The sequence below is a fragment of the Bombus flavifrons genome, chromosome 5, assembly GCF_040668555.2.
Source record: "Bombus flavifrons isolate JBK064 chromosome 5, iyBomFlav1_principal, whole genome shotgun sequence".
In the NCBI taxonomy this organism is placed as follows: Eukaryota; Metazoa; Arthropoda; class Insecta; order Hymenoptera; family Apidae; genus Bombus; species Bombus flavifrons.
Window position 1 is genome coordinate 1,695,521 of NC_138446.1, and position 23,285 is coordinate 1,718,805.

Consider the following 23,285-nt stretch of genomic DNA (forward strand, 5'->3'; position numbering starts at 1 on the left):
TATTTGACCCACATCTTTTCTACCAGCAATCATTCGCGTCTAGAAATGGTGAATGTTCTAATAAGGTGAATCGTTTTCTTTGACGTGCTTTTAATCGCGTAGTTTCCTATGAAAATAAGCTATCCGAAACCGGTATTATTAACGAAACAAATCGACAATGAAAAGACCGGGTAAGTGATAGTCGTTGCGACTGCTATGACTTTCGAAAATTACACCCGACTCAGGTCATCGTTGAAAGGATCAATGGCAATCGCTTGAGATCGATTAACATAAATTTCTCTCTCGACACTCGACAGGAAGTAAATTACTGTTGCTCTCTAATGGATTTATTTCTTCATCTCTTATATTCCCAATACCTTTGTTTATGGATTGTTTCGTGAATACCTTTGTTCATTTTGGTTTCTCTATTCCGAACATGTTGTGTCTACGTAGAAATTCAACGTTATACGTCGATCGCAGCCGAAGAATTTTCGTGGTCGACTATTCATTCTTCTTGTCTGAAATCCAAGTAGCAGAGAAGGGCTGGAAAGTGTTGCGGTTAAAAAGCAACCGATAAATAAACTCTCGCCGATTGAGTTTCCTCTGTTTGCAATGATCACCGAGAGTTCTCCGGCTCTCTTGTAACTTCCGTTTTCTTCGATGATATTGTCTCTATACTGCGGTATTCGTTTTAAAATTAGCACATTTTTCTAATAACAACATTTATTTTATACAAGAATTTTTTCTAAAATCGGAGAAAACAGAAGTTTTCAGTTTTCGCAAAGTCTTTGTCCGATTGAAGATATTCAGTCGTTATTTCGTAACGGACTGTGCACGACATAACGTTACTTAAAAGGTCAAAAACACAGGGAATTCCAAATATCTCAACCTGTTTCGGAAAATATGAAGGAATTTGGATGGGATATTTTAACCAAAGAAAGTAGATCAATGATTATAATGTGACACCGTAACAAAGTCTGGGCGAACACTGCCAAAGATTAAGTATTCCGTCGTTTCCAAAAGTCGAGTGGGTGTATCGTCCAGATACTTCGGAACAATCTTCTATCAAATAACGCTAGTGATGCAATAAATTGCTGTGACGGAAGTGAACGCGGCACTCTCTTGACTTCTGAACAAGAGCCGTGAGTCATGCAGCTTTCTGTGTGGGTAGCGTTGCTAACCGACTACTTGTATATTTAACAAAATGAAAAAATAGGTAAATAAAAATAAAGGGAAAAAGAATCAAATTCTTAAGTCCTATTACATGTCGTATTTAAGACGATCCTATCGCAATCGGTGATGGATAGCGGCGAAAGCGGAAGAACTTTTGAAATGTAAATGGTTACACTTGATTTTTCTGTCATATTGAAAGAACTTACGCAACAATAGTTGAGTGATAGTTCGATAAAACAAAGGAGGTTGACGCTTCTCACGTAGAAAGTAGTTTAATTATTTTTGATAACGGTGGTCTCTGTTTATTTTCAAATATGCTAGTTTCGTTGATCTTAATTTTTTCCTTTGATCGATAAGGTTGGATGTAGCACAGATAAGTTCTTAGACATCAGTAGCATTATCGGTACAATTTCAAAGTGAATTTCTCCGTGCTTTATCACTTTATTACATTTTCAAAGTTACTGTATATATTTACACCATATATTTCTCTTTTAAAGAACAGTAAAATGTTTCTCACAACGTGCAAGAATCAAAAGCAAGATATAGAGAATAATGTTCGCATTTCACTAACCAGATATTTATTGGAAAAAAAATCACGTCACACGTCTGAGTTATCGTTTCTGTCATGAAAGTGTTATTGAAATCTTTACTGTCAGATAAATACATACAGTTGATCGCACTTGACTCTGCTATTCCCCTATACTAAGTAAGTAAATTAACTTGCATTTTTTTCATCGCTACGAGCGATGGTTTTCATCGTAAGAATTTATTAGGAAGCGTAGTCTCTAGTAAAGTAGGCAAAGCAAATGTGAATGTCTTGACCTGTCTGCGCGAGAGAAGACAAAAGGCAATAACGCAGATTAAAACCAGGCCGAACGAACGTAGAAAGGCCCAGTTATTATCGACTCTGATAATAATGTTTACCCTAAAATGTGTAGGCGTTGAGCAAATTGATCGTGCATCAAACATAACGTATACGTTATCGATATGTTTTTAACTACCGTTTACAAGTGTAACAGACAAAACGGCACGTTTAAACGCGTATCTAATTATCACGTCAACCCTTCCCGTACATCGTCGTTTATACTTTCACTCGGTACAATCGTTATAGCAGATAGCCACTTGCTTGTTTATGTCGATTTGCGACGAGATTGAAACTGTTTCCTTTTGAAGAAGGATTATTCAAACTGACCATTTCAATTTCATTCCGAATATAAATCCGCAATTATCCTAAGTACGTTCGAGATTATGAATCACGGATTAATTTATATGGATACCAAACTTTTAAGGAAATTACCATTATATCGATCGCCTACACGGTATAATGCATTATTCGTTGCGTCAAGTGGTAATTAAAAATCCATAAGAAATAGAGAGCAAGTAGATAGACGGAAGGGTAAGGTATAGTACAATGCAATACAAAGTTATTCATATTGAATAATATATCAACGACAGAGAAGTGATATATTGACGTTCGTTAAGTATTATCGTTCTTTACGTAACGAAATCAGGAAATGAATTTTATTATCTTCCTAAATTTCTACGGGAACGCTAGATATTTTCTATTGTTACATACGTTATATAAGCACTTATATTTGAAAAATTATTTTTATTTCTGTGGTATTACTTAGCCAATTTAAATTGTCAACGTTGATTAACTTGTATTAAATAATGGCCCTTTAGCTTTAAAAACTAAGCTTTATGTTAAAAATAATAAAACTAGGTATTATGTTAAAAATATGCTAAAAGAGTGAAATATGCTTTGACTTCTATTACGACTACTTTTCGGATTATCTTAAAACTACACAGCTGCTCAAATTCCACGTTCACGTTATTTTGATACTATCATATGTTGTAACAAAATCGATTACTTTTTATAGTAAGGAAACAAATGTTGCATTATTCACTGTGTTGGTTACAATCGGTCAAACTCTTTCTTCCGTATTGTACTTCCTTATGAGTATTGCGTAAGTTCAAAATGTATTGCTTCTTCAGTTAAATTCAATCATACCTTAATTTCTGTTTAATTTGCGTTATCTAGCTTCGAAAACGTCTATAAGAAAGATAATTAGAGTTTTATACTATAGTAATTAAAACGAATGAAAGTTAAGAAAAACTTACATTTGTGCTTTGACGCTTCGTTGCATTTGCAATTTTCTATCTCGAATCGAACAGGCACGACCTACATCAAACGTATAACTCGCATTACACAGAATGTCCCATGTAATTGGGCCAAACTATAGTTTTAAAGCGTTAGAACCTACACAAGAAAATATATTAGACAAAAAATGTTTAATGAATGAAATTTAAAAGATTTTATTTCATCCTTGATATTATTCAAGTATTATTTCAAAATTCTCAAAAATGAGTGGTAGCTGAGGGTACAACGTTCAAGAAGAGTCGCTTTCAGTTTCCATTTCAGTCATTACGATTACTTTCCTTTCAAATAGACGACCAATCTTCCAACCGAAATAATTTGTTCTTCACGAATGAACGATCACATCGCCAGAGGATTTAGGTGCGAACGTACTTGAACGAAACAATAAGGAACGATTACGAAGAACCACGAACAATGTATACTTTCCAGAGAGTAGCCTGGAGCTGAATCGTGATGTATCGAGACAAAAGGTGGACCATAACGCCGAAGTACTTTTCATTTTGTAATTAATACTTGGATCGTGAGACTTGATTCGTCTGGAGTCGAACGACACAGGGAAAAACAGGCAGCTCCTAAGACGTTAACGATAGTCTAATGTCTTTCACCACTTTTCTCTTAATGGTAACTCAGTAGACAGAAATTATGCAGCAATCCAATATTGGGTTAATCAAATAAAAATTAATTTTCTATATTCGATACAAGCATTTTAAGTAAATTTCGTCATAAACTGTATTAATCTCACTGTGAGACTTTCAGTTTACATCTATCTGAGCGTCATTCCATTTAGTTTGTCAATTTGATTTGTAACGAAGAATCCGCGACAGGTGTACAGAGTTCTTAATACATATATAATTATAAAAGTTAGGAAATTATTTGTGATAATAAATAATGGTACTGAATAAGAAAATAGGAAGTCTTTTTCATTCAGAATTTGAGACACTATAAAATTTTCTATATAGATTGATATATAATAAAATAGAAGAAAGCTAGCTGAAAAAGCTAGGTAAGAAAGCTAGGTAAGAAAGCTAGGTAAGAAAGCTAGGTAAGAAAGAATAGATAATAGTACAAGCACCGAATCGAAAATTCTAGAAAGTATTTGCATTCCGTACTCACAGAAGATTATATTGCTGTAGATAACGGTAAGTTGGGATCCTCTCTTCTAGCCCAGCATCTGTTAGACATACCTAATGCAACTGAAGGAAGCGTCGGCCATAGCATGACTAATTCTTTATTGTTACCTCTCGTTGATCTTTCTTAGATGTAGGCTAACTATTGCCGAGATTCTCTTACCCTCCATTACGGTTTAGCACGTTTTGATAAAATTAGGACTATTGGCTGGCACTAAAACTTCGAGCTGTTGAAAGGGACTCTCTGGATTCTAATTCTTGTACCTTCCATTCTTGTATTTGCTTTCTCTGTAAATAACAACTCACTGAGGATATCTTAAAGGATATTTTAAAGGTTCATAACGCGTGAGTGAGTTTCGGGCTGTCTAGTTTTAGTAGCCTGTAAAGATGTTCATGGATATTCGTCATTGGTACAAAGACCGAACGCACAACGTCATATTTTAGCAATTTAATAGCACAAAATAGAATTCTGATAATAATTTGCGTTTATAAGAATTTGTTTTTAAGTCAATCGTGGAATATTTATTTTGCTAGAAAATATAATAAATGTTGTAAGAGATAATCTACTGTGATGTATTAATAAAATCTGAAAAACAACCTTCTTTTTCGCTTTGACATTTTTGTCTGACTTTTCGTTCGCGTACGAGCTCGACAGTTATTCAGATTATTATTCAGAAAGTCACTTCCCAGACCTTGCACTTCTGTTTTATCGCTTACCTTTGATTTCCCAAGTCATTATTTATGCAATGTTTCTTTACATTACAGGAAACTCGTCTGTTCAGCATATTTAGTTGTTCGAAGCGAAGACTGAAAATTTTGCTAAAAAGTTCGTGCAAAGTCACTAAGAAAACTAAACTCGGTATGAAAACATTAAAAACTAACATTCCAGAACATTGTTATAATTTTGTATTAATATAGAACACTGGAGCTGTTCGTTGATCTATTCTCTGTATTACAAAAATACTATGTAACATAAATTTTTCACCAAGAAAAAATCTATCCTATTGAAATAAACATGACCCACATGACATGTATACTAAAAAGATTCGCACGTATGTAAGCTACGTGCACGAATGCCGAATAACACGATAAATTCGTTTCGTATTCTACTCGCCAGTTCATACAACATACGTAAATTGTATGTAAACTATCGAAATTCTTCATCCTTGAACCTCTGTATGAACAAAACGGTACTTGCGGTATTTTTCTTTTGGCAATGCCAACTTTCGGTAATAAACTATTTCTACGGAAAACGCAACTTGTCAAAATTAACAAGTAGGCGAACAGAAAGAATAACGAAACTGTGTGTATCCAGAAAAATTAAAAGTGTTTGAAGAAACATGTGAATTCGTGCTGAAAACACTTTTACCGCAATAGACATGTGCATCCGTTCTCCTCACTTAAAGAACTCAACTCATTCAATTAGCGTAACCACTAAAGCAAAAACTGTTTGGCATAATTATTTATATTTTCCTTTCTAAAACAATGCAAGTATTTTCCCGTATCGTATTGTTCTAGCGTTTTGGAATACAATATTCCTCGCTGATCTCCTTAAATGTCGATGAAAAACGCAGAGTGCCTAATATAGACTCGATGCTCGTCTTTGGATATTAACATTGAATGTTACTTGTGAAAGTAAAAAAAAAAAAGTACAGCGTGTAAAGAAGTAGATTTAACTAAATTTTGTAAATGTGCTGATCACTGAAAATCCACAGCATTTGGTAATAAATATTATAAACACATATCTATTAGAAATCTTCACTTCTGACGGTACTTACATTGTTTATCGTTCCAAGTGTTCAATTAATTTTTTTCACTCAAATTTTTTTCTCTGATGTCTAACGTCCAACGTAATTTCCACAGATTCATTTTCGATAGATGGGTCCAGCATTATTCCACCGCGTAGAATGTAATTTTCTTCGAAATTATCCATTGTCTTTAATTAAATTCGCATGAAACTTGACAAATAAAATATCCGTTTCTAGTACGGAAGTTTCTTGAGACACCGAAGCCCTAAGGATGTGAAACTAGCCATTCAGTATTTATCGTCAGGACAGTAATTTTCACGTAACGCCGTTCGCTAGGTGCATGAACAAGCTTCTTCCTAAATTATCATCCACATTTGTGTGTCCGTGTGTGTACGTACCTGCACGTATACATAAGAAACACGCTTTCGAAGGTGTAATTACATCGTCGTAAACCATTAGAAAATAGAATGTTTTTGCATTTGCTACATCCCTACATGGTTACATTGTCAGTAGATCGATCACTCGAAGATACGAATTCCTATTATACCTATATAATTAGATACAGTTAAATACCTCTAATAGGATTTTTTTTCATAATTCGTAATTAAAACGATACGCTGATAGACTTTAATAAATAGTTGCTCACGTTTGTGGTGAGTCAAGATCTCCTATCGAATTCGATTGTTGAAATGCTGATTTGATAATAATTATATTCTTGAATGCTTTGTCTCGTTGCTAGATCGCAGATATATTTATGTGCTTTCTTATTTTCACGAATACGATTAAACAAATGAAAGTATAACAATCATTTGTATCGTTACAGATTTTTCTTAATCTTTTATTGTTTTTATATATATCATTAAGTTACGACAGTTGGTATTATTTAGTCATTTCTCACGCTCTTGCGTAATCTTCAAACGTGTAACGCGACATTCCTTTCCAATTCCATCAGTCGCCACGACAAACAAAATCATATAGAACATCTGTCATAGCGGTTCGATTCATTAATTCCGCAGTTCAATCCTGCTGCGTTCTTTGCGTCAATTTGCAGCGAATCGTGTTTTTCTCTCACTAAAAGAGTTTCTTAAGCACGAACAGCATATATATAAAAGAATTTATTATCGGTATGCTTTTCTTTTCAAATCATTTTCAGTACTGCAACAACACCTTAACCAGTCTTTTACTATGTCAATAAGGTACGAGGATGTTAATGTTATTGCAGCAAGCTTAGGCGCGAAACGCTAATGCGCGGTTTTATGAAAGTACCAGAAGCGTAGTGTTGTAAAGCCGCGTTTTATCGATTCGAATTAATGCGCATAAATTTGCACATAGTTTGAAAGCGAGTTACCGCGTGTTCATGTTTCTCTTGACTTGTCCCCTTTCGGATTAATGATTTCCAATCGAGTGCAGATAGCGATGGAATAGATATTCCATAAAGTTTCAAACAGCTCGATATTCGAGTATTCGGACCGAGTAACAATTTTTCAGTCGGAAATGATTCTCAAAACGTCCAGTAATTTGTAAAACTCAACTCCTTTATTAATCAACAATACTGCGTTAACTATTAACTCGTAATGATTAAACCTGTATAATAAAAACAGTCGAAGAACCCGTGGCCTGTGGCTTTTAAAATGTTATCGACAGTAACAGTTCAATTTTGCGAGAATGTATCGACGAATATCGATACGGTATCAATTCCAACGTCAACGACAACTTTATATTATACCAATCAAAGCAGTGATCGGTTGATTTTCAACGAAACAGCGTGTCAGAAACCAAATGAGATATCCCGCGGATTATCTCGTTAGATACAGTGCGCTAATAAAGCCTGCAACTTATTATACGTATCTCTATCGGCGTTCGCTCGGCTTCCGGATATTAATTGACTGCAATTAAGATAGGTATCATTTTCGCCATTATGCTTACGACTCGAAGGATTGTCGCGTGTCCATCGAAACGACGAAACAGGCTCTTCTGCTTTCTGCTGACTTTCATTATTTGCTTTCGACCGAGCTTTCTTCACACATATCGTATACGTGCATGTATGTTGCTTACATATACCGCTTGTCACGAATTATTTAGATTTTTGACGGGTTACATTAGATAAGATCGTGCATTATTACGCATTGTTTTTATAATTTCTGGCTCGTGAGAAGAAGAGATTTCTCGGAGAATAGGTACAACGCTCTCGCGCCTCGTTTATGAATGAAGCGTTAGATTACCTTCTTTTCCTTTTTCCTTCTTTGATTTCACGCCGAAGCTGATATCAAAGTAATCGAAATAATTTATTCCGTTAACCACGGAAGACCAGTTCGGACTGCTCGTTCTTCGACGTATCTAATAATTTCACAGCTCGTACAGAGACGAGTAATTGAAATTCGAAACGTCTTATTTTTTGTTAATGATGCCAGAAGAGAAATTAGAATAAAATGCAAATAGAAATCTTCGTTCACCAGGATATTTGCCCCTTCGAATAAAATAATTTTCTGTTATTGCTTTTTCTTGCCTTCTAAGCAAAGGTGAAGGTATCTTAGATGCTCGTGTTAGAAGAACCGAATACAGGAAGATAATGATGGTAATATATGTATATAGAATGTAGAAAGTGGAAGCAGATACTACATTTAATAAGTCGTTAAACCTGTTGAACCAACTTTTTGTAAGGGACAAGTTTGCAGGTAATGATGAATGAAGGTACCGTATAATAATTATTATTTAAATTTCACAAAAATTATACGAGTCCGTATATATCGTGTTTTAAACGTATAACGTCGCATAATTACGATAATTACGTGAATACTACGATGGTTATATGAGAAATTAAATGCGATCATGTGTCTATTTGATCTTGCTTCGATTATTAGAGAAAAGGGTTAAAAATTACTGTCTTAGAAAAATGACTACTCACGTTGAAAATTAAATACTTAAATTTTTAACTCGACAGTTATATCTCACAAGGAATCGTATCTGTTTTACAGATTTATACGTCGAATGAATTTCACGATATCTGTTTTTATCAGACATTCTTCGCGAAAAATTTCGTCCGCGAAGGTCGTGTTGCTGTAAAAAGAATTGCAGAGTGAAAGAGACTGTTTCTCTCGAGTTTTGCTCAAACTGCACGCACCTGCGAACGTACGCGAAAATAAACAACGATATCCAGAACAACGGAGACCTGTGGAATTTACGGTGCGAGCATCTTCGAGAGAAATAGTCTTAGAATGTCGCGTGTGTGCTTTATGCCCTGTTCGGCACAATGATGGGAAACAAACCCACGTATTTCAACGGGTCGCAGGAGCGGATGATTCGTTTAAGCCAATGGCAAATTTTTTACGCGTCGCTCTATTTGAACAATAAGTGAAAACAGAATAGTTTCGCAGCAACGCGCGATTAGTTTCGTGAAATACGACTGGAATACGTACTTTCGTTTAACCCTTCGATTCCCATAAGCACCTGCAGGCAAGCTGTAAATACGCTTTTGTTACAGGATAAATCAAAAGTGGTAGCTGTGGGTGCTTATAGGAATAGAAGACTTAAATATTCCAACAGTTTTTCCGTATTATCGAAACAAAAGGGAATAAAGCGGAGCGTAACGAGGAACGCGGCGCGCTTAAATTTGAAAAGCACGCGATAAAATAACAAGGATAGAAGAAGTATGGAAATCGTTGGAGATCGTTGATATACGGTTTGACCTGTATCCGCCGACTATTTCCCACACTCGTGCCTGCCGCCCGCTAAACCCAAGTGTGAAATTACGTTTTACAGCAAGCCATGCCACGTGCTTTGTTGTTGCTTTATAAAACTCGACTCTACACGCGGCATGTTCGAGTACAGGGTGTGGTAGAGCGATAATGATCCAGTCAGCTGACGTACATACTCTACTTAATATCGGTAATATTTTCAAAGCGGTTTCACGCGCCACGCAGTATTCCTCTGTGCTCTGGAAAGGTCGCCGCTCTGTACACGTATAGGTGCACCTGTGCGGTTGCTACGCCTTCTGCGAGGCTCTCGGGTCCACGCCAACAATAGCCTCCTTTCTTTTATTTCGGCCGATGAAGAGATTAATAATGTTTCGCGAGGCATTCCCAGGAGAAAGTATTCGGCAGGAGAATCGATTCTACGGCGGGCTCGAGGTCACCAGGGGTTATTTAAATCGAAATACCACGAGCAAGTGGTTTCCACGACTGCCGGGCAAGAGATTTCGCGTGTTGCGATCAAAGGAGATGCGACTCGACAGTCTTCCCGCGATTCATTGTGTAACGCGCCACGTGTTCGATGGTTAATTTTACGCTTTTCCGCCTGCAAAAAGTATATTTATTTATCCGTGAGCTTCGTACGGCTAAGGAGCTGCTCTTCTACCGATTCGTTTGCGATCTTTGAATCGTGCTGTACACTCTGATTAAAACGAGAATGCCGTTGATTATCTGACATTTGATACTTCGCTTGTTTTCTTAATCAAATATTTATACGAATTGGTCACGTAAGAATACCTCGGAAAAGATTCAAAGTTCACCGAAAAACAAAAATTTCAACACAACTGGAATTCCTAGTGCGGAGAATTCGTTTTCTTGACACGAAAACGCCACTAATTACCGCGCTACCTCGTAACGTAAAAGATATGTTTACATAATTTCGATATTCAATTTTATTTATTCGCGCGTTCTCGAAATTACCCGAATTGCCGAAAATTTCAATTGCGTACTTACGTTGCGTGTTTCCGCGATGATCAGAGTCGAGATGGAAACCTGGCCGACAAACACGCCAGTTATAAACGAAATATCTATGTGCCCAAATAACAATCCCGTGATGGACGTTGATCGTTTGAAATAAAGGTAGCATAAGTGGGACAGTTTGCACGTGTATCAAGAGGTGTATACCCGGTAGAGAAACAGATACGCGTTTACGGAATGGGAAGAAGGGAAAGGAAAAAGAGGTGGCCACGCGGAGTGAGAGTACCCGAGGGAGGCAGTACCTGAGGAAAGATGCTCGCCATCGCCAGAAGGGAATTGCACCAGGTGAAAAAGAACAAGAGAGAGGGAGAAGGGAAGGAAAGAGTTCGCGAGAGGACTGGGTAGAGAGGGGATAGGGGAATAAAGGTGAAGAGAGGGAGGCAAGTTAGCAGTGGATGGGCACTCGACGTTTAGGCTGCACACGTTCCTCGGCTACCTAGCAATTCACAGAAGACCGGCTACCTTCGTTGGAACCGGTTGTGGTCGATAACCCGACTCCTCCGCGTGGAACGTTCGTTCGCGAATCGTATCATCTGGATGGACCAAGTGAAAATCTTCTTCGTTTAGTGCGTGTTGAAGAACAGTTCGTAAGATACGTTGAAAGTGACGTTGAGGAACGTTTAGCGAGTTACAAGTGTTAGGAGAAAAAGTGGAAGTTCGGGTCATCTTTCAGGATTCTGGAGCTTGGAAAGATGAGCAGACATAACGTAGTCTGCGATCCGCAGGCGCCGCTAAATTCCTTCGATTGTTGGGATTACTCCGTCGAGCTGTCGTATCTTGAAAATCCGCAAGGTATACCAAAATGGAAAATCATTTTCGTGATGTCAAAGTTCTTGGAACAGTGGCCTTGTGTTGGAGCGTTTGCACGGCGAATTGATTCTGAATGAGTTTAGGGAAACGAATTTGCGGAAGTGCGGGAATAACGGAAAACTATGTTTTTCTATCTAATGTCAGAACATTTTCTAGTCAAACGTGACAGCATGCTCGTTAAACTTGAATTCTAAAATATCCGCTATACAGTCAATTAAACCGTTTCGTCATTTATGAATAAGATATCACGTTAATGACAGTGCTAACGATGTGTATACGATATATCTCTTCTCTCAAAGTGATTGCCATTTACCTTGTACTATAAATTATCTATGTTCGTAAACTATATTTTAATTCATCTTTGAAAAAGAAAACTTAGAGGCGTGAATTTTTATCAGGTACATAATCCAGTGGTATTATCCAAATTCCGTAAAATGTTTTCAAAATCAAATAATAGCAGAGTAACGTATCTCGGTGTTGTCTTAAAAACTTGATAACAGGTATCAATCACTTATTTTATTTACCTAGCGCATGCCAAAGTGCGGTATAAACTTCAGAAGAATTCCATTTGTCTGAACCTGTCCGCCAGGACAAGCAGTTCACATAACTGGAGTTCGTACAATAAGAGTTCGCGAATTTTCCCGCCTATTATTTTTTATACGCATAATAGGAATTCACAATTTAGATAAGAGAATTCAGCGAACAAAGTTCAATTACTCGGGCATTAATTAAAATTTCGTTCGAATAAATAAAATGCATTGAAATCACCAGTTTTACTGCATTCTGCGGAAGTCCGTATCGTAATTTATGTCCACTGGATGGATGAAATAAATGATTTACACGTCCTTGAGCGAACACGTAGATTATTTTTTCTATCGTCTTCGTATGGGCTTAAACAATCTTTAAACAAGACCAATTCGAATGAAATATTCATGTTATAAAAACTCACAACACATTTGCATCTTTCTTTCAAACACGAATTACATAGTTTACGAACATGAATAATTTATAATCTGCGCAAAGATGGAAGCGCAACAATAACGCAAAATTACAAGGTGCAATAAAAAATAAGCAGCGTCACATTACAGCTACAATTATCGTCGTGAGATTTCCCATTACGTGTGTAAAGCGTGTGCGAATTGGGAAAAGGGGGAAGAGAATGGCATTTGTCGTTGTACGTTGTTCAAGTGAATCGAGGGACATTAATGACAGCTGAGGATGGGAAGGAAAAAACGGTAGTTGGCTCGTTTCTTCACCACGAAGGTCCTTAGCCCTAGCTAGAACGCCGTTTGTTCCTTGCCTTTAGGCTCGCTGGAGGTCGTCAGTTTTAGATCGAGGAAATGCAACGAAGCAGAACACTCGCCATCAAGTTCAACTGTACGGAACATCCACGGCGTTATCCTTTCGATTTACAATCGTTTCGAATCATTCGAAACTCCAGGCTCGATCTTTTGTCACGCGATCGTTTTGTCATCGTTAACAAGCGAGAGGAGCTCGGTCGGAGCTTAATTATAGATTGGATCGCTATTATGATCGACCCTGTTGTAATTAATTACATACACGTAAATTAACGACGAACCGACGCGACGTTTGCACGCGCATGATACTTTTATTATTATTATCATCAGGCACAGAAGCTTTGCCACAGGTGAAATCAAGAAATTCAATGTCTCAGGCGTAACTGTTATTTATATCAGCAACACTTGTCGTTTTTTATCGTACTATATTATACCATAAGATATTATACACGTAATAATTGTGATGTGTGATCACCGATCGCTATTGGCGGGAAACCTTTCAAGGACAAGGAAATTAATTGCTTATTCCATTTATTCTTTTATAAATTTCCAAACGAATCGATATAGTGGAGTATACCGGTAGATTAGGAGAAGAAACGTTTGTCTTTTTAATGATCGTTGGGAATATTACATGGAATGTGTGTAAAATCATGTTTAATGGATATGGGAGAAATTTTCCAGATATTCGCTGTATAACGATTCGTTTTATTTGAACGCGCGTTAATGTACGTATAAATTCGTATAATCGCAGATATGAAAAGTCTGCATTTTTTTTTTTTTATTATTAAATTTCTCGTACCGTTCAAATATGATTATCCGTAAAATATAATTGGAAAAGTGAATTTTTTTAATCCTTAAATATCCTACAAATGTATAAAAATCTGTTATCTATACATAATATAAAAGTTTTACGTGAAATTTCCGAGAAATCTCTAATTGGGAATTTATTTCAGACTTGCAATTGGCTGCAGAACTCGGCAAAACACTTTTAGAACGGAACAAGGAATTAGAAAACATTATCAAAACACACCAGTCCACCGTTGAGGAACAAGCACAAGAAATAGAGGTAACTTTTCAATAGTTACAACGTTGTCGAGAATTTATGCTAATCGCGAGGGCCATTTATTTACATTGAAATATGCTTCTCTAGTATATGAAAAAACAAACAGCTGCGTTGAGGGAGGTAAACGACTCACGATTGAAAATTTATGAGCAACTCGAAGTCAGCATCCAGGATTTGGAACGTGCAAATCACCGTCTCGTGATTGAGAACACAAGTGACAAAAAGCTAATCAAAAGGTATGAAAATTTACTGTTACTCAATTTCCTTTCATTTACTTACCTTTAGAAAAAAGTTTCCGTTTAAAAATATTCAACTAATTAATCGACTAACGTTAGAACTATCGAATTATCAAATATTATTAGAATGGCATGTTTTTAATAAAACAGTTAATTATAATTAATTAATTAAAACGATATGTGTACAATTATTGATAGATTTAAATTATCAATATCAGAAGCAAGAAATACGTATGCGACGTGTAACTTGGTTGATTGTTATGTAATTAATAAACGCTTCTGGTAATTTGTTAACAGCCAGTGTTTAACAATCGAGAACTTGGAAGCTCGGTGCGAGGAATTCCAAAAGAAAATCGACGAGATAAACGAGCAACATGAAAGTATACTTCGGCAACAGACTGCGAGTCAATCGACGAACACCGCACAAACACAGACCTTTGTATGGAAAGCACCGGCCATGCAGGGTGGCAGCATACAACAGGTTATTAATATTCATAGAATTCATTTTGCACGATCTCAGATAAGTTCTATAATTATCTGTTATTTTGTATTTGATACTAAGCTGTAAACGGTAAAATTTCAATTTCATCGTTGAAACGTCGTTCAATTTACCGATGAAATTTCTATCCTGTTTGACTAAACGTTTCAGCATTCAGTTAGCAAAAAATTGTATTGGCAAAATTTTTGTTGTTATTTACAGAAAAATTATAAGCCTCTTTGAAAACTATGCGATAGATAAATTTCAATACTCTAGGTACAGTTACTCATAGTTTGCGATAAATTACCAAGGATAGTACGTATTATTAATATGCTATAGAACTGTTATTATAGATATTATTGTAGGTACTAGAATCGACATGAATGAGCGCAGTAGGTATTTATCAAATTGAAACGTGAAAATATTTTTCAGAGCGCTGCCTCACGTGGCCAAAGACCTTTCCAAGAAGCTATCATTGACTCGAACGTTCGACAATTTCATACAACAGTTTCAACAAACGACGAAGAAGTTACCGAATTGCTGAGGCAGGTGCAGGAAGCGCGAAGTCAAAGAACAAGGGAGCAAAAGAAAGTCGCTGAGCTCGAACAACAATTAACTACTGTATTGCAGGAAAATACTACATTAGAAGAACAGTTGAACGTTTTGCGGGGTAAAGCACAAGACGTAAAAAATCTTCAAGAAGAAATAAACACGCTCGAAGAAGTTAGGTGGGTGTTATAGAAAACTTTTTCGATTGAAATTTTCTAAAGTTTCCAAGTGATAGAACGTAAAAGATTCTTTGTAAAATATTTCCGGTATTAATAAATCTTTCACATTATTTTTTCCCCTATGTGAGACATCTTATATTCAAAAGCATTTGAATATTTTAACACGTTTCTTATTTTCTTAACCATTTAACGTACACAACTATGACATACGCGATCATAAATTATTTTTCGTTTAGCCGATTACTTTACCTATTGATTTTTTACGGATTCAGGGAAAAATCATTGGTACGATTTCCGTAATGAAAAATTGTCATCTTTTTACAGACGAGGCCAACTATGTGGACGATGTTTACGCGGAATGGAATCTAAAACACACGACGAACTTTCTATAATGTTGAACCAGGAAGAATACGATGACATTAGCATGGCTGAATCACTCATAAATGACACTCAACGTGACACCGTATCTGTTACTCAGGTACCTTCATGTTCATTTGTGCAATGTTTGCTGTGTCAGACAATGTGTGTGCATGAAATGTTTTCTGTTTTTTGCTCTCTGACTTTGCTTGAATTACGTTGTTTTACTCCTTTCTAAGCAATATTTATTTCGTACATTTTGTACGTCCCGCAAAATAATATCCCGACGATATGATTTTAGATGGATAGTATGTCTTATAATTTATACCGTATTTTATAGGAAATTTTGGTCCATGCCAATACTTCTGTTTTTCACTATATATCTAGTAAAAGCTTCTTAGTTACGCGAGTAGATTCAAAAGTAATTTAATTTTATTTGCTTTAGGAAACACTTCCAACAAAGATTAAGAAATCCAAGGCAAATAAAGAGAATAAAGAATTTCGTATGCTGTTGTGGACAACTTTCGCGTGTATATGGAAAACACCGTCGTTAATTTTTGTTTTCTTCCACACGATATGGTACATAAAAAACGAGTGTGTTATGCCATTGTTATTGAAACCGTTCCGAATACCAATTTTCATTTTAAGAAAAGTGTTGCCATCAAAAAGTAGTAATAAGCTGCTTTAAACTATAGAAGGCGCGTAGAGACAACAATAATTAATTGAAAGTTAAACAGACTCGATGCAATGAGTATTTTACATGTTAGATGACATGTTATCGAAAGACAATTATTTGCCATCTACTTGACAAAAGTTACGTATCAAAGTTAAATTTAGCTTAAATCTTCATCAATTCTTTAATTACAAACATATCGTACTAATCGAAAATGCCATTAGCTTTGATTAAATTCCGATATTTAATTCAAAACTTTCATGAAATTTTTCATTATTAAGTCTTTCATTCAACTAAGATTAAAGTCAGAGTATAATATTTATCTTTATACCGGTGACTACTGTAATTAAGCAACTTTTATTTTCTAGTTTTTTTGTAGTTTTCTGTAGTTTCTAGGTTGCAGATTGTGGCTTGTGATTAGGCTGTTCCTAATTTTGTACCATCATTTAACAAATTTCGAGACGAAATTGATAAGTACAGAAAAATTTTTAAGTTTGAAGTTAGATAACAAAGTTATTAGACTTCCTCAATAAGGCTGATTGAAGATGGTGTTGGTAAATAGCATGATGATGACAATTATAACTGAGCACTTACATTACTACGAATCTAACTATAACGAATTTAATATCGTAAGTTAGCAAGGATAGTATTAAAGCATGGCTCTAGCATGATTACTCGTATATTTCGATGATAGGAAAATGCCACGTATCAATGAAAAAATGTTTTCGCACGTGTAAAATATTAATAGATGAGGAAACTAGTTAGCATCCCCGGAATAGGTAGATATTACACATATCTTTAAAAAGAAAAGAGGAGAAAGAGTTTAATTTCCAAAGAATAAAAAGACTGTGTTAAATTAACGAATTAGCGAATAAGTTATTTCCATGTGCAATTAGTTATCGTGTGAAATTCGAATAGGTCGGATTTGGTGATGTTGCTTATTATTTATTTATTTATTTTTTTTTTACAGTTAAGTTTGCTTCGCCGCATTTACTTTCTGAAGTTGTTAGTTCAACTTTGAGCATGAACCAATTTGTTAGCATATCTAGTCGACTTGTTATTTGTTAAAATTGCATTGTACAATGTAAGTGCCAGATTTATATGATATTGAATAAAACATTTTTACAACAAATATCGTTGTTTTTATTTAACATCCTATAAATCTGGCGTTTCCTGTACCTTTCATCCAAGAATCCTTGCATTTTTAAATGATGTAGATGTATTTTTTTTTTTTAATGTAATACAACCACGTTTATATGAAACTATCGGGGGGGGGGGCAAGTTGGTTCATACAAGTTGGACATAGGTCGTTCTTATAATAAGATTTCTCCTAACCACCTATGATTTTTCGTTCGATTAATAAGAGTTTATATTCATATGAGATTTCGCGAAGCATTTCCTCTTAAAAACATAATAATGTCGGAAAGGATGCCCCTATTCACATCTTATGTCATTAACGCTTAACGCTAGTTTAAATAATAAGAAGCTCAGTTAAAGTTCTTAATTAGGCACTACTACAATTTCGTTGATATAAACGAACTTCCACTATATTTTCTTCGTGCTGATGAATCGTTACATCATCAATTTTTCTTACAAGCTAATAAAAAACCATTATTTTCATTTATTATATATCAAAATCAAGTTTTAGTTGAAGGAAGAAAATTTTAGAGTTAAATGTCGTTACCCACTACATATTTTGTTACGTCTGATATTTTTCATAATTTTACTTTGCATTAATCCTGAAGATTTATGACACTGCCACGAAATCCCTATGTATAAAACGACTATATTTCGCTTTCAGGATACGAACGAAGAACACGAAGGACAAAGCGACTTGAAGAATCCCTACAGAGTGCTAGTAGAAAAATATCAAGCTTTGTTAGAAGTTCAAAGACGCTCGGCTCTACGACGAAAGGACAGCGTACCAACGCCTATGTCGTTACAAGAGGAACTAGAGATGTCGGGTGAATTTAACAGCTTTCATACTCCGACGTTGGAAACAGAGATTCAACAAGAGCCGACGAAACCTGCCAGTGGAAACGCTACACGTGCCAAAACTGAAGTATGCGGTAAAAAGATACTCTCGGCTACACCTACAGACTTCTCCGAAGCCGAGACTTCGTCTTCTGGATTCTCGGACGAGACGAGCAATAAAGCGACGCAAACAGAAGGAAGGCCCGGCTCCTTCCTTTGTTCTATCGCGGACGGAGAAGATTGCAAGTTCAGCATTTATGACGATAACAGCCCGTTCGAGAGTAGATTTAGGAAAACACCGGAATACAGGCAATTATTCAGCGAAATATTCAGCGTCCTTAAACGAGCGGCGGAAGCCAAAGACGAAGGAGAAAAATTACCATTGCTGGATGATTCTACGAGTACGACAGCTTCTCAACAGCAATCCCCGATTCTACTCCAAGAGGACGTTCCAAGCGAGACTACGGACGACAATCAGAGCGTTACGTCATCCATGTTCTCCTCCGCCGTATCTGAGCCGCCTTACAGAGTACAATTGCCTGTCTCATCGAACGGAGTTAAAGAACAACAAAATATCGAGACAACTACGATTGCGCAGGCAAAAACTAGAAACGATATTATTCGAGACACGGATCGCTCGGTTTCTATAGCGCTTAATTATAAAAAGAAAGCGTCAAAGAAAAATGCTAATAGAAAATTGTCGTATATCGAGAGACCAACGACGCCTGATGTGGTTCAGACGACAAACCCTAAGTCCGTTCCACCAAAGTCGAACAGCGGTGGAAAGAAAAAGTTCAGACCTTTCACAATCGCCAATCAAAATGGTAGTCTCGTCTGTAATGGATACAGTTATGCGAATAAAACGAAAGAATCACCCAATTCCGGAAAACATTCAAATAACGTGTACATACAGAACAACAATGATCAACAGAACAGTAGTTTCGAGTACAGAGACTATAAACCAAGCACTGCGTCTGAAGAAGTCGCTCGATTAAAACGTTTAGAAATGTCTTACGCAGAAGTTCTTCGATTGCCAAATAGGTCTAAAATGAGTAATAATCGTAGAAGTTAAAATATTCATATACGCGATACCTTTAAATGAAGAAGAAACTTTTATACGTAAGATATAGTCAAATGAGATTAAGTTCCAAATTTTTTAAGTATTTAACGTCAAACAAATACTTAGAACATGATTTAAATTATTTCCGAAATAATTATTCAGTATTGATAATCAGTGCTACCTTGTGAATATCTAAGAGAAGCGATTGTGAGTAACGTCTGTACTAGATACTAAACTATTTGACATTAATTTTTTATTGTATTTTGTATCTTAATTGTATATGTTTTTTCATGTGAATGTGTGTGGGTAACCAAGGTACATAACTTTAATATATTCAATAATATCTGCAAGAGATTTATGAGTAAAATAAATCGAGTCGTGCCTCGCGAGTTCGTTTTTTAGAAATTGTAGTTGTAACCAGGAATAAAATTATTTATGTGCCATTTACTATGCTGAATTATAATTGTCAACTATTCCAAATACTTGCTCCAACTTCCTCCCATAACTTAATATCTATTTCCAAGAAAACTGACAATAGTCCATTTCATTAATAGCATGTACAGAGTATTAGCTTCTATATTTCATAGCTATAAATTACAACAATATTGTGATCATCTTATTATACCAAGTAAATAAAACCTTCATCATAGTCAGCATATTCTATCGCAATAAGATCTAATTCCTTTCTCTACAGCATTCTGTAAATAGCCTTGTTATTCTTTTATTTACGATTACGTTACGTTATAAAATACTCAGAAGGACGAGTATATACTTTTTGCACTTTAATTCCAATCTAATGCGAACATTTTTCTTCAATTTTCGAGATCTCATTGACAACGAAGTATTAAAAATTCCTAAATGCTTGTTGTTTTATTTGACTGTGTTAAATGTACAATAAGCATTCTTGTGTCTGTCCTTTATAACAACATTTAATTCATTTGCTATTGAGCTAATTTCGTTCAATTGTAATATAGATTAAAAATAAGATACATGACATTTTATAAATACAATTTCCAGTCAGAACTCCTTTCTCCAGAAGCATGCTCTCAGTATACATCTTTTAATCTCTTGATTCTTTTCCTATTTCCTTCTCTTTTAAAAATATTTAGAATAAAAACTTTTGCCATTATATATGACATTTTATGATTAAAATTGAAATATATTTGATTAAGAATCATCGAACAATGCACGGTGTACTGCTCCTAAACTTGGTTGTACATAACTTGAACTAACACTTCTTCTGGATCTATAAAAGTACATAAAAATGGAAATATTTATTCGTTACTCAAACTTCGTGGTCATAACAAAATATGACAAAGCCTCTCACTTAATCTTCTTTTACCATAATAGTATTTCGTCATAACAAAATATTATACTTACTCTGTAAGCGACCTAACGGCTGGTCCGGTTGGATTATTTTTTGGTCGTGGATTTACAAGGAGACACTTCATAGGGTGTCCATCTAATTGTCTATTATGATAAGTTTCAACAGCTTTAGTAGCATCCTTTAATGTTTTATAAATTACTTCTGCTGTACCTGGTCGTACTAATCTGGATACTAATAATTCTCCTACATCCTCAAATAATTCCTGTAATATACGAATATTTCTTCTTTAGTTGAACTAGAATTAAATACGCTTAATGCTCCTGACTTGATTATACCTTGATATCTTCTTGAGTGACATTTGCTTGTAAATTTGATACTACAATCCGATAACCAGTCGATTGTGATGACGAAGTGGAGCTTGTTTTGGATCGAGGTAAAACACCTATATTTCGCGATTTACTCGGAACTGAATCTAACCTTGATTTTACTCCAATATCTCTATGACTTCTTGAATCATAATACTTTGAATCTGTTGCATCTTCTGCTAATATAGTCCTGTAAAAGTAACAATAAGTCAAATATTATATGTAACAAATTTTATTTGTTACATATTTTTTTATTTTATTTGTTACAATAAATTTGAACAAAATCAATAAAAAAATATACCTTGACTTTGTACCAAAACTCCAATCTTCCTTATATGAGGGAGAAGCAGGTTTTGCCTGAAATCATTAATTACGAATAATTTAAAAGTCCAAAATTAAAGAACTGACATGACAAACACCAGTATATGTAACAGCAATTACCATTGGAAAACGTGCAATAACTTTATAATCTCTTGCTCTTTCACGTTCTCGATCATCGTCAGGTTTACGAGAAGGTACAATTCTTATTACATTACTGCTTGTTGGTTTTACCCATGTGTATGAAGATGTAGGTTTAATACTGAAAGCTGGAGGAGGTGGGGGTGGTGTAGGAGCATATTCGTTACTTACTGTTCTTCTTAAAGGTACTGACTCCATCATATAATCTAAAATACAGAAAGACATTAAATAATCCTGCACGTTGATCACTACAAACCAAATTAAATATGTATACCAATTTTCTTTGTACCATCAATAAAATCTATGTTCATGTCTCCCATGTAATGAGTTTCTGCAATTGGATGTGACCTATAACCCACCGCCCTAGTGGATGGTGGCATATAATTATTTGGAATATTTGGTGCTACGGCGTGTGGCATAATTGGAGGCACTTTATTAGTTGATAAAGACAGTCTTCCATTACGACCTGTTTTTTGAGATATCCCAGGTATCTGTGCTTTTATTTTCTTAAACTGTGATGCACGAATTTTATCCAATTTTAATCTGGCATCACTTTGTTTGGCAATTTCTGCAAGTTTATCTCTTGCATCTGTAAGTTTCTCCCGATTCTTTTGTATAATTTTAAATCGTGCATCAGTAATAACTTGTGAACCTCGTCCTCTTAGTGAACCATTAGCACGTGCACCCCTATTAATACCTCTTCGGATACTATATAGAACACGGAAAAGTAACAGCTAATTTTCATGCTCATTATATTTAATTTCTGTAATGCATTTCTAAGAATAAATGTTCGCGTAATACAATGTCATACTGAAATACTAATAATTACACAGACTAAGGTTAGATATCAATAAACAAAGGTTAATCAGATTACAACATTGTTTTATAGTAAATAGTAATTACTATGTATGCTATTGAAACGAAATAATGAGAAAATATATATAAATAACAATTATATACAAAGCCTGTAAAAAAATAATACAAATTTTTAATCATTCCTGACAACACTATAGAAAAGCTTCTAACTTAAGATGTATTTTTCCATTAATCACAAATTATGAAATAAATCTGCCGAACCAATAAAATAACAGAAAAATTGATTAAAAAAACCAATATTATGCATGAAATGAAAAATCTTGAAAATTGTTGCCAGATAATATTCTAAAAACGAAATTTTCTTTTTGATAATTGCAGGTTCATTTTTTTAAGGTTATGAAAAAATCGATAATATAGCAGTCACAATAGAGTCAAATTTATAACTGATTTTTTAAAATCGTCTCACCTTCCACCTCTGCTTCTCATTCCTGATGATTTTGATTTTTTAATTATGTCATCTAAACTTAGACCCACATCAGCCATACCGTAACAATCCAACTACCCGAAACTGACGCGAATCATGGAATCGAAGATACATGCGATATGCAACTATGTAGGCCACCTTACACTTCAAGGGAAGTTCTCATATAATTACTATGTTTAACTTTTTTAACGTTATTTCTAACGACTTCTAGGAACCCCCCTATATCATATCGAAAAGAAAATGTTTAA

At 35.2% G+C, this 23,285-nt stretch overlaps 2 protein-coding genes across 5 annotated transcripts in view; one reads left to right on the plus strand and one right to left on the minus strand.

Annotated features, from left to right (window-relative positions):
* Nucleotides 1–20,033, plus strand: part of centrocortin (cerebellar degeneration-related protein 2-like) — a 51,705-nt gene extending 31,672 nt beyond the window's left edge. For 2 of the 3 annotated variants that reach the window (XM_069113632.1, XM_069113633.1), the window contains exons 2-7: nt 13,971–14,083; nt 14,168–14,316; nt 14,614–14,797; nt 15,227–15,522; nt 15,847–16,000; nt 18,354–20,033. In XM_069113632.1, the coding sequence (XP_068969733.1) occupies nt 13,971–14,083; nt 14,168–14,316; nt 14,614–14,797; nt 15,227–15,522; nt 15,847–16,000; nt 18,354–19,598 (2,141 nt within the window). In that variant the 3' untranslated portion in view covers nt 19,599–20,033. Of the gene's footprint in view, nt 1–11,375; nt 11,702–13,970; nt 14,084–14,167; nt 14,317–14,613; nt 14,798–15,226; nt 15,523–15,846; nt 16,001–18,353 lie in introns of those variants that run through there. The other variant, XM_069113631.1, reaches the window with a different exon arrangement.
* Nucleotides 20,034–20,430: 397 nt separating this feature from the next.
* Nucleotides 20,431–23,178, minus strand: LOC138180124 (polymerase delta-interacting protein 3). Of its 2 annotated transcripts, none has more exons than XM_069113635.1 (7): nt 23,020–23,178; nt 22,027–22,445; nt 21,720–21,943; nt 21,580–21,635; nt 21,249–21,468; nt 20,967–21,175; nt 20,431–20,832 (listed from the first exon to the last, which is right to left on the minus strand). In XM_069113635.1, the coding sequence occupies exons 1-7, from the start codon at nt 23,094–23,096 to the stop codon at nt 20,754–20,756; spliced, it is 1,284 nt and encodes a 427-aa protein (XP_068969736.1). In that variant the 5' UTR covers nt 23,097–23,178; the 3' UTR covers nt 20,431–20,753. The 2 variants fall into 2 exon arrangements, with proteins under 2 accessions (XP_068969736.1, XP_068969735.1); XM_069113634.1 differs by having other exon boundaries at nt 22,012–22,445.
* Nucleotides 23,179–23,285: the final 107 nt, after the last annotated feature.